Here is a 12,797-nt window from a genome sequence, read left to right on the forward strand (position 1 = left end):
GAGGAAAAGACTCCCCAAATATGTGAGCATTCCTCCATTCTGGGGCAAGTTACACCCTTGTAGACATGAAATAGCTGCTTTTAAGAGTGATAAGTATGGCACCTGTACAACAGCCATAGCTTTTGGGAAACTTTTTTTTTTTTCATACTATTCACCATTTCCCGTGTTAGCGAGGTGGCATTAAGAACAGAGGACTGGGCCTCTGAGGGAATATCCTCACCTGGCCCCCTTATGTGTAACTTCCGAGATAGAGTGGAGGAAATGGTTATGTCCAACATGTATATGTAATTGCTAGAATGAATTGAGTGTTTTGGAATTGAACTGAGGAAAAAAGCTTACATTTATGAACATTTTTCTGTTTAAAAATTCCCTTTCAAGGATTCAGTCACCTTACTCTCTAAGTCATCTCCCCACTTTATTTTTCCTTCCATTGTACAATACAGCTCTTAAATTCTCTAACCTCTTATAACAGTTCACCACCCACCATACAACTCCATTTCACTCTCCTTATTCATTTCGTATATTGCACCAAAGTTTGTTACTTCACTCACCGTCTTATACAATTTGTAAGGTGTATTAGTTGCTATAGGGTCATGAGCATTCTTACTGAATATTGTTTTTGATTAAATGCATTTCTCTTAGGTTCGAGGAGTGGATGACTACTTGTCGGGAGAAACCATCCTTGGGGAATATGAATATGTGCACAGCTGTATGAAGTATGATGAAGATGTTGTCTTCACTCTCATGCATGCTGATTCTGTCAAGCAGTCCTATTTGCGCACTGTAAGTTTTGAGGACACTGTTTACTTCATTTTGTACTGTACATTTTCTTCCAAAACTCTGTGTTCTTGTACTTCTAACCATAAATTTCAGTCCAAATAGTTGCTTCCCTCGAATATTACCATATAGTGGGAAAAGTATGAGCTGTTAAAAGTGAAGGTGATCCTCCTCTTTTGATTTTACTGTTTGTTTTGAGACTGACTGCTACATTTTGCTTTGTGATGCATCATTTTTTTTAATGCCATGCATTTAGAATACAGAATTTTTATTTCTTTTGTAATTCTCCCTACTATTCTGTATATCCATGTCACCTCATTTGTCGGGGCACTGTAAATTATTCTTTTTTCTTATGATTTTGCTTCATTTTTACAAGGCAAGTCGTTTTTTCTTTATTTACCCATTGCAGTTCATATTTGGAAGAAACCATACAAAGTTTGTACCAAAGGCTCTTGAACTTTACTGTGAGGCCAGGCCACTGAATGTTGTCATAACAAGAGTATAGAACTGAAAGAAAAACAGGAAAGAATTATGGACGTTTAGCAATATATTTTAACTATGTATTCCTCTCTTGCTGCTGGCCACCTGCAGCATCACCACATAACAATTGCTGCTCTGAAGAAAGCAAACCATAGAAAGCAAAGAAGTGCAAAACAGAAAGGTACTGAAGATTTTTTAAGGTTCAGTGGCAATATTGAACACAAGAAACTGAGAGTAGTATCTCAGTGCTTTGAAAATCTTAGAAAAATAGAGTTAAGATGATCTCCTCAAGTCTGTAAACAAAAACACAAAGTTATTGTTTTTTAAGTAAAGAGAAATACATAGGAATTAATTAATAGAATGTTTTTTCATTGGTGTAATGGTAACATTGAACTTAGAAAACATTGCAGTGATTCTCAGGAGTGTGTCTGTTGGAGAAGCATAGAGATAGCAAATTCATTAGACTGGCTGAACAATGTACATACAGTATACTTTGAAATGCTGTCATAAGACAAAAGCCGCTCTTTTGGAGGTGCTGATGAAAATTAGTAAATATAGAAAAATAAGTTGGTGTAACCCAAAGTTTATAGATTAATAGAAACATTTCAAACATATTAGATATGAAAAATTAAGATGGCCACCACATGATCCAAACAGTTTCATGGTTATTCAGCTCATGATATTGGGTGAAGCGCAAAGCAAATGTATGAATGTTTGGAAAGCAAATTATGTAAGTGATCAAAGAGTTTAAAACATTGTCTGAAAGATTAATATTAGTTTTAGAATAAACAAAGCTAGGCCTCCCTTTCTCTTGCACCTATCTGTCTATATCTATATCTCTGATGCCTGTTCCCTCCTAAACTCCTTCAAGGAGGTGGCCATGGCAATAGTGAGCTCCACTGCTGCTTTTTAAGTCTTTCATGCCTTACCCTTATTAGGCCACTAGTAGAAGGCATCTCTAGTGCAGTGTTTGTAGAGGCTCATACCTAATGTGTCTACCTAATGTTGCATAATTCTGCTAAATCACTCATGACTCATTTATTTCCTCACACTTTTCATGTTAGTCATCTATCCACACAAAGTGACGAATATCATAAGTGATCTTCCTCATTGCTTACGTCATTCAATAATCAATGTTTTTCTCTTTGGTTATTGTTTATCCACAACCTGCTGGCCAACAGCTGTGCACTTATTATAGTCATTGTAGAGGTACTAAGGAGAGTAGAATTTTTTCCATGATGAAGTAATGGTGGTGGAGAATGTTCATTTACATTTGTTTTGTCAAAACATGATACCTCATCAATATTCAAGCTAATGTTACTACATTTAGTTTTTTATGATTTTGCACAGTTTCTTTGGATGATTCATATCATTAACAGCACTAGCATAGCACTTGGATTTTGCTTCATATTTCTTATATATGACTTAGTTTTGTAGAATACAGATATAGTTCATAGTCTGATCTATGGATTGCTTGAATTTGGTCAGTTATCTGTCTTGTTGGCATGTGAGGTCCAGCATATCATTGCTAATCTTTGGCTTAGTTCTGTTTTTAATTTGTACCCTCTTAAATGGAACCAAATTATCCAGGATGGATAAAAATTTGTTTTTGAAGTTGACCGATTCATCACCAGTGTTGGTACCATCTGTGACATAGGACCAGCACCTGCTCACTAAGTGACAGGATAAACTCCTTGCCATACTGTTTCGTAGATCCAAGCCAAATCGTTGTGTTTGATGGTCGCAAATTTGGTGACCTTGCAAATGCAGAAAATTAAGATATGGTTCACCGAGTCCAGTACTGATAGAACTGGATTGACGCTGTCATAATCTGATATAATCAGGTCCAGAATAGATGCAGATGTGGCACTCACTCAAGTTAGTTCCACTATAACTTTTAAGACCTTATATTCATTTAAGAATTACACAAAGCATACATAAGAACATTTCTAGTTGGTATCACATTTAGATAAAGTCTCTCACATTTATATTCACATTCTGTGAAACCACTTCCCTTCGCACATATTTTTTCTCATAAAAGTCATTTTGTGTTGATGGATGATAGCAGATCCATTTGGACGAAATGAGTTTTGGGCAGAAGGCCTCCATCCCAAACAGTCTGTAGACCATTTATAGGTAGATCTAGACATGGATTGAATACCAGATAATTCTTCATTAACACACACACTCCACAGCCATATTGGTTCCAGTTGCTTTATTGGATGATGCACCCTGGTATCTTGACCAGTCATCAACTAAGTCATTGATGCCACTGTTATTCATGGTGCTTCTCTGTTCCAAATAGGATACTAATGTTTGCTAACATCACCTTTCATTCAGGGCAGAATTACCGTGGTAGGAGGTGTGCAGAGTTCTTTCATATCCCATCCTGACTAGAAATCTTGAACTACTGGGAGGTGCTGAAAGCACTGAGGCTGCACCCTTTAGGAAAGAGATATTAGAGATGTATCATAGCCTACTCGTGGAAGATCCTAGAAGGCATGGATCCCATTTTATGATCAGGCACAGAAGGCTTTGTATGATATTACCAACAAAATTGAAAGATGCAATATGTAAATAAGAGAAAAAACATAAATATCTTGGTACTGACATTGATTGATATATTATATGCAGCCTCAGCAAATATCTACAAAGTTTATGAGACTAGCATGTTTCTAACCTAGGAAAAGCATAGGAACAACACAACAGCATGGTCTCAGACCAAGTTGTAGGAATAGAGGACCACTAAAGAATATGTGTAAATTTAGTTAGGGATACAGTTATGATACTAGTTGATTATGTACTTAGCATATTTTATTTTGTAAGAATTAGAAAGCAGTGTTTACGCTACTTCAGTACAAGACAGTAAGTTATAATAATCATATTGAGAGGGAGAATTTTTTTTTTAAATTCCCATATCCATAATCATGGCATGTAGTGGATGTTCCCATTGGTAGGTGATGGAAGGAAGGAAGGGTTTGGGTATTGTGAAGGTGGCAAGAATAAAGAGTCAGCGCTCTTCAGTTACTGCATTTGTAGAATGCCTAAAAGCTTTGAAACATGATGATTTATGCTTAGAAAATATGTAATGGTATGTAGTATGTAGCAACCACAGACACTCAGCACCTGCAAAACAAAATTACTTCCAGAAAAATTTCACTTCAGTTTGCTCAGCACCCAGTTCTTTGCAACAGCACTAGAACTTTTCTACTCAGACTCCACTTTAATCAATCATCATTCCCAAAGTAGAATCAAAAGTTGTACTTTCACATTTCAGCCGCTTTTACTCACAGATCCTCCTCACCAGCACACATGACATCGACCAAACATATAGACAGTAACAGCTCGACAAGCACTAAACGACAGCTTTTCCATCATAATTTTTGATTCTACCCCAACTGATATTTACCCATTTGAAATTGCATTCCTCAGGTATGTATGAGGGGCAAATTCTGGTGTACTTTCTGGACACCACTCAGCTCTATATAACACTACAAATGTTTATTCACTATTTTGTAGGACCCTTCATGCCCAATATGGAACTGCTATTCTGAAGATACTGACCTCTTAATTCTTAACAGTCCTGAATTCACCTCATACAAAGAAACATGCAACATTGTCACGCTTTTTGACTTGTCATCCTGCACGGTGGAAGTGCCAGCCGCTTGTACAGTGTGGGAACTCCATAGAAAGGGTGCCTGGGGCAGGGAAATGAGTAGTTTGTGTGTATGTTGTGTGTAAAACTTTGTATTTCGTGTAGACATTAGATTCAGTGGAACAGAACTTCATGGAACTTTGAGGAAACCATTTTCTTTTATTCAACAGATCATTTAATTCCGCTATTCTTTGTATTACTCCACATTTTATTTTTATAATTTACAGTGTAAATTTTTGAGTTTAAGGAGTCATATGCTTTGTTTCTCTACTGTTAATTCTACCACATCCAGTTGTTTTCTTGTATATGATAGAATTCTTCCTATTTTTTCTACCTGTTTTTGATTCTTGATGTCAACTGTGCTCAGGAATTTCTGTTTATGCGAGAAAGTTATTTTTTATTATTTTTGATTCTGAATCTCAGTCATGTGTAGGTTTTTCACATTAGTATATATATCAGCTCATCAGTTTTGTTCGCTTATTATTTTTGCAGTTGTATGAAATACCAATGGTATTTTTCCTGATGATAATATGCCTTTTACCTTTGCCTATTTTTAGGATATGTAATCATCTGCATCCTTTTTTTAGCTTCTCACCTAGTTGATCAGGTTTTTTCTGTAGCAAAGTAATGCATATGGTTCTGCCCACATGTCTGATTTAAGGGATCCTGGCCTAAATGACCTGATCTGAAATTACTCATATTAGTCAGATGCCTGCCTTTTTACTTGGACTGGAGTCAGGTTTGACTGACAGTTTTTCACAGAATATTTTCTTCTTGTCATTTCTGTTTGCAAATACTTTCATATTATTTTCTTGTAATGTTCCTGAGTGCATTACACCTATTGCATTCAGGCATAATCCAACTTTAACAAATAGATATTACTTCCCACAGAATTCTTTTCAGTGATGATTAAAGCTTATGTTCTTATCCCTAGAACATATTTCTTTTACTGTGTTGATATCAGTGATTCTGCTGATTGTAAATTTATTCATTTTACTCAAACATTAGTTCCTATGACTAACCATGACACTTTTTTGTTTCTGAATTGAACACAAATAATGTATCTTTCGCCATGTTCAATGTGATAAACACCTGAATCACTTGATACCATTTAAGCTTTAAAGTGACAAGTACTGGTACATTAAAAGCCATATTAATTTTATCTACATATGGATCCCAGAGCAAATTGAAACAATTTGTCTTGATCCTGTTGGGGAATCTTGATAACCCATAACCATTTCATGAATGCAATACTTTTCTTCGGTAATACATTCTCCCACCTTTATTAGCATTGTATCAAAGTTTGTTATCCCTGGGGATGGGGTGAAAGAATACTTCCCACGTATTCCTTGTGTGTTGTAAAAGGTGACAAAAAGGGGAGGGAGCAGGGGGCTGGAAATCCTCCCCTCCCATTTTTGATTTTCCCAAAGAAGGAACAGAGAAGGGAGCCAAGTGAGGCTATTCCCTCTAAGGCTCAGTCCTCTGTTCTTTATGCTACCTCGCTAATGCAGGAAATTGGAAATATGTATGAAAAAAAATCAAAGTTTATGTTATACCAAGTCTTCTCCTCCATTTCACATGTGCTTATTGCCGGTGCATTAGTGTTACCAAAGTTGCTCTTTATGTTTATATTCTTGCAGGTAGAAATGCTTAATCCATGCACAATATCTTTGGTGTAAAAAGATCTTTGATGAATTGCATGCCACAAAAGAGAACAAGGGTAGTAAGGAGCTGGATGTTTGTGACACAAAACTTGTGTAGGATACTTAGTGGTCAGATTGAGTGGTTGGTGGTAAGCTGAAGATATTTTACCACTGTTATGGTTGATTAAGAGAGATGGCTGACAGTAGGTTGGTGCAGATATATTTCAATACTGTTGATGATATACAAAGATTAAAACCATGAGAGGGGTGGACACATGTCGTGACTTAATTATTTAGGATTAGATTATTTCAGTTAATAATACCAGAGGAATAACTGTGTCACCAAAAAAGGATTGTAGAGCCTTATGCATTACTTTTCCCATTATCTGTATTCATTCGTAATGTCATCCATCTGTCCATCACTCTAATCTTCAGCTTATCATTATGCACACCTTGAAACTTTAAACCAGATGCTCATTAAACCTTATATGCATGTTTCCCAGCATTTAAAGAATTGAGTGGCATAAGATCCTTATTTGGATTTTTAGCTGAATGATGTCACTAATAATAACAAGAATTAATCTGGAACATAACCTCACTCATAACTTTAATAGAATTCAACCCTTCAACATGAACCTTCATAAAGTATATCTGTGACTGAGTATTAAATAATTTGTTTGATGTTAGTATCACATGTAAAATGGTTTAACCAGGAACTTGATGTACCTCATAACTTTGAAGAAAAAAAGTTCAGTTTATTTTTATCTGTGAAATGATAGTTTCAATCTATGAAATGATAGTTTAGCATTCCAAATTAACAGAAGATGTGCAGAAAGCTACATTGTTACCGTTATGTTGGACTGGTCCAATGCCAAGGGATCACCTGGAGAAGTTTTGAATGATGTGTTTGACAGCTTCTAATAAGACAGAAAGACATGGAGATAATATTTCTTTTTGTTGAACTTGTTTTCCAACTATTTCATGCTTGAACACAGATAATGTGGTAAAGAATGTAAATACATTTACAGTTATTACACTTTTCACACAAACTTTCTGGGTGGAAGAGATTGGCTAGCAAGTCTGGGTAGGATATGAAAGGGTTTGTTACAACTCCCAATAAGACAGAAAGACATGGAGATGATGTTTCTTTTTGTTAAACTTGTTTTCAAACTGTACTGATTCATACTTTAGAGTTTTGGTAAATACTTAGAAATAGTTTTCATGCTTGATTTCAGGTTGAGGGATATTGGCTGGCAAGTCTGAGGAGGATACTGAAGTTTTTCATTTATATTGAACTCTTAATTTCATCTTTCTTTTTTCATATTTTTTCACTCTTTCCTGCATTACCTGGGAAGCATCTAGAATAGATGATTGAACCATAGAGGATGAAGAAACCTTTTATCTCATACCTCTCTTCTTTCTTTTTGAAAGTAATACAGGAGGGGAGGATTTACACACATGCTTACTCACTCACACGCCCACACACACACCAACCCCACCCCACTGCATCCCCACTCCAAACCCACTGAATAGCCTTCAACAACACACAGGAGATACATGGGCAGTATTCTGTATCCCAAATCCCCAGGGATAGAATTTCATACACACTCCTGTCATACACAGGCACAACATCGATAGTGAAAAACACGAATGCATCAAAGTACAGATAAGCATGAGTACTTTAAGTGGCTGGCATGGGTGGGTAGGATATTGGAGATGTTTTTCTTTGTATATATTCTAGCTCCTTACCTATCATATGTTACCAAAGTCTTCCTTTATCTCAGGATTACATGCAAAGAAAAGTAGGTGCAGTTGGTACTTAATTTCTTTGACAAGCCTGAGTTCGTTGGGATTGTAGCTCTATAGGCCTCCTTCCTTCTTATTTAATCTCACTTAGATCATTCTGTAAGTAATTTCTTTCATCACGTTTTTCCTGTTATACTTCTCTAGTTTCCTCACCAACTGATACCTAAGTTTTTTTCACTGTGTCAGTGCATATGCCATGCATATATCCTTGAATTTGTAAAGATGGTTGTAAGGGTGCTAAGGAGTGCAAAATTTTTCATGTTTAGTAAAGTTACAGGCAACAGACTTAACAGATTTGAAAAGGACTGTAAGATGAAAACAAACATAAGAAAATTTACAATGTTGGTGCAAGGTTGAATAAAACACAACAATACATTCATAGAAGGTGACAAGATCGTACTCAAGAAGAGCTGCAAGAGATCCACACAAATGATGCTCTGACTATTCTACACATTCTGGCACCTTCCAGAGAACCAAATATTACATCTGGTAAAAATCATGATTATAGCTATTGTAGCCTACTTTCATATACCATTGTTCCTTGCCTTCAAATCATGCATGCTGATGTTACAGAGGTTACAAAATATGGCTCTACAATATATCACAGATGAAAAATACCTTAATTTTGAAAACACTGTAGAATAGCACAAACCACTGAAGGTTAAACCAGTTGGTTCATACCTTAGAGACAGCCCAGAAAGTATGGCAGAGATTTGAAGGCAAAGATGATACATTTGCAGACGAATCTAAGATCTCACCAGCAGTGCAAACATTGAACACTTTTGGTTCTCTCAAAGTCTCAAAGCACATAGGGAGGCCATACATTCATCACTGTACATACTTAGTTAACAGTGTTTAGCTTCACTTAGCAAATCTCTTCTTTCAAAAACCAAAATATAGGACATAGATATATACACACTCATAGTCTGCCTGGGGTGTACCATTGTTTTTTTCATACATATTTGCCATTTCCTGCATCAGTGAGGTAGCGCTAAGAACAGAGGACTGCACTCTGGAGGAACATCCTCACCTGGCCCTCTTCTCTGTTCCTTCTTTTGGAAAATTAAAAAAGAAAACAAAAAACTGGAGGGGAGGATTTCCAGCCCCTCGCTCCCTCTCCTTTTAGTCGCCGTTTACAACACGCAGGGAATACGTGGGAAGTATTCTTTCTCCCTTAAATAGATATGACAAATATGTAGGCAAAAACATGCTTGTAGATCACCCTCAAGTATCAAAAGATTTACACCAGTACACTCTGTAGTCTTCTATTCCATTTCAAAGTCTCCCTTTCCCTGTCCAACCTCTTTCTCTCCTTTAACCACTCTATTGAAAAGAGAAAATTTCCAAGTGATGGAAGGGACCTCTATTAGCTATTGATAGTTCAGTAAGTCAGATGGTTTTTATGCAAAAAGCTAGCACATCAGTTCTTACTGGCAACTGTTTTCTGAGAGCACATCAGGTACTGCTGCTCCTTTTAAGGGTTAATTTTTTCTTTGCTGTTTCCTGTCATAACAGGATATCACTGGGAACGTGTGACTAACACCTCAAGGAAAAATTCTACTCTCTTCATACATAGGGAAAGGGATGATATGGGAGGGGAAGATGTCCACTACCTGGCTCCTTCCACACTAAGTTGCCTTTCACAACATGTAGGAGATATGTTTGTAGTATTCTTTATGCCCTAGCCCAGGGATACATCAAGTGTCTTAGTTTATTTATGTTCCAGAAAGTATTTCCACCCATTATTCTTTCACTTGCAGTATCGATGCTGAATTGTAGGTGATACAAGTGGTATACATGGAAAACCATGTTAGGTATTTACTTGCATTGGGGGCATTTTGTGGTGGTGTGAATAGAGATGCTGATGTCACTTGAATCATCCTCTTTGTGCAGAGTAAAAACTTGATTGACATGAGGATGTGCATGAGTGAATCGAAAGGATATATGTAGCATTCTGTGCTGTGTAAATGGTGATGTTTAAAGATAATATTTCAGTCAAGAGATGTATGTAGTGCATTGATAATTACAGTATTGATGAAAATGAAGATTGAATTGATAATCAAATTGATGATCAAAGACTTTCAGAAGAACAGATGAAAACTAGTATGCTATGTAAGATTTACCTATGTTTGGTACTTCTTTATTGTATTTTACATTATTACAGATGATGCATGTTTGATGATAAAGCATTTCTAATTTCTGTTTTTACTTTGATGCTTGTGTTTGTGATAATTCTTACATATTTGCTTATGAAATGTCAGCAGTGTATGGGAAATATACTGCTTAGGAGGGTTTTCCTTTGATATCTGAAAAATGCTAACATCTTCTAAGGCCTCAGTTCCAGCAGTACAGAAAATCAGGACTTTTTTTTACATAGTCCTTGCATTATCTTTTGTGTTCTCTCGTGACATCAGTCCTTGCGTTATCTTTTGTGTTCTCTTGTGACATCAGCTACCTTAAAGTTATTCATCATAGTGCTCAGTGGATCTGGTTTGTACAAATCCTGGCATTCAGCATTTATTTTTTTAGATTCAGTTTTAAAACAAGTTGTTCATTTTGTTTTGCTTTTGAGAAGATTGGTTTCACTGTTCCATCTATCTGTTTATTATCATTACTCTAATTGCAGTTTAATGAGGTGAATCATGGAGAAAGAGCCTCCACAACATCACTCATGCTCATCCCAGCCTGTGCTCAATGTGTTAAGATGAAATATTATTCCCAGTAATAAAAGTGCTTCTTACCTTTTCACATTACATTCATATTTGATTTGTCAGTTAAGAACAACATCTCTAGCTAACCATGGTAGCCAGGCTTAAACAACTAACCACTTGTTTGGAAATATTGACTCTGCTCACACAGAGTGCTTACCCGACCAAGCTGTACCAGTGAAGTCTGTCTGCAACTGTACCTTTGTTTATCTCCTCAACCAATCAATCATCTGCCATAGATTCTATATGACCATACCCTCCTAACAGACTTTTGTCCAGGCACTTTTCAAATGACTTTTTCATGCCACATAACCTTTTTACTTCTTCATTCAGTCATTCCTCACATTTCTAACTACACTATGCAGATATAATTATCCATCATTACTGCTCTTATTTTTTACTGATGTACACTTTGATTTCCCTTCTATAAATCAGTGGTAGTACAGTTACTCCTTCATACAAAGTTCTTATGTTCCTTCATGCAAACTTCTTTCACTCTCTGTGGGATTTACAAACCTGATTTTAACATAGATGGATTTGATGAAAAATGACATTGTTTCAGGTAGATATTCATCTCTAGAGCTCAAGATTAAAAGGTTTTGTATCTGTTTTGCTTTTGCTCATTTACTTTTGTTGAAGAGCAGAAACTGATTCTTTTCATTATGATTATAGTTTGTGAAAAATGTTGTTATGGTGAAGAACTGGAAGTTTTGGATGAATGAAATTTTTTAGATGTAAGATTTAGAAAGGATGGTGGTGGGAAAGCTAAGGTTAAAATTGGAGTCACGGAAAAGAGAGAGTTGGAATGATTGAAAGCTGTAACAGATAGGAAAAAGAAACCTACTCAAAGAAAATTCATACAGCACTGATGTATGTATGTGAAACCCAAGCTTGCATAGGTCAAGATTGGTAAAAAAGTAAGAGCTGTAGAGATGGATGAATTGCATAGTACAGACTGTTGGTATTGAGAAGGTGGAGATTAATAAGAGCAGTGTAATTTGCATATTACACTATACAGTATTTGGAATTTGGAGGATGGATGGATTTAAGGTGTGATAAGGTTATGTATTGTAAAAAAGTCACTAGATGGGTGAATGGATGAGTCATTTATGATGGCATTGCTATGTAGAATGCATAACATCGACTAGGCTGGTCAAGAAAGTATATTATAGCAAAGCTGTGAAATTTTATTAAGGTTATGGATATTTTAGATGAAGTTAAAGGAATGATTTGGGATCAAATTCATTGGTGGAAGCATTTTGTTTATGATAGTGGTAAGAATTGAGACTTTGGTCTCAGTTGAACCATTTTAGTTACTGTAAAAAGCTTAGAGCCACTTTTATTAGTCTGAAGTTCATCTTTCACTTTAACATGCTGGACATAGGTTGATGTGAAAAAAGAAAAGGGGTAGGGTTTGAGTGATGTTACAGAAGCTATGTATACCTGATCCTCAGTAAATTGGGAATGGAGTAGTGATGATTGATTGATTGATTAAAAAGATTTCTTTTTTCTCTCAGCTGGTACAGTTTTAGACTGAATGGTGGGTAGGCCAGGTTTTACTCATTGCTTGTATTTTACCATGTTGTTGCTTAATTTGACTTGTAAAATCACATGTGAAAACAGGCTTTTCTACTTTTAACATAATTTTGTAGGAGCTATCTTGCAATGATTCAGTGTAGTAGTACTTTTCTATTATTGCAATGATATGATGCAGTGTAGTAGTACTTT

General features: G+C 36.0%; 1 protein-coding gene across 2 annotated transcripts in view; it reads left to right on the top strand.

Moving 5' to 3' along the window:
• The window catches only part of LOC139761616 (phosphatidylinositol 4-phosphate 3-kinase C2 domain-containing subunit alpha-like), a 90,879-nt gene that overhangs the window by 27,045 nt on the left and 51,037 nt on the right, over positions 1–12,797 (top strand). For both annotated transcript variants that reach the window (XM_071685874.1, XM_071685875.1), the window contains one exon: positions 643–783. In XM_071685874.1, coding sequence (XP_071541975.1) covers positions 643–783 — 141 coding nt within the window. The remainder of the gene's footprint in view (positions 1–642; positions 784–12,797) is intronic.

Source organism: Panulirus ornatus, chromosome 41 (genome assembly GCF_036320965.1).
Source record: "Panulirus ornatus isolate Po-2019 chromosome 41, ASM3632096v1, whole genome shotgun sequence".
Taxonomy (NCBI): Eukaryota; Metazoa; Arthropoda; class Malacostraca; order Decapoda; family Palinuridae; genus Panulirus; species Panulirus ornatus.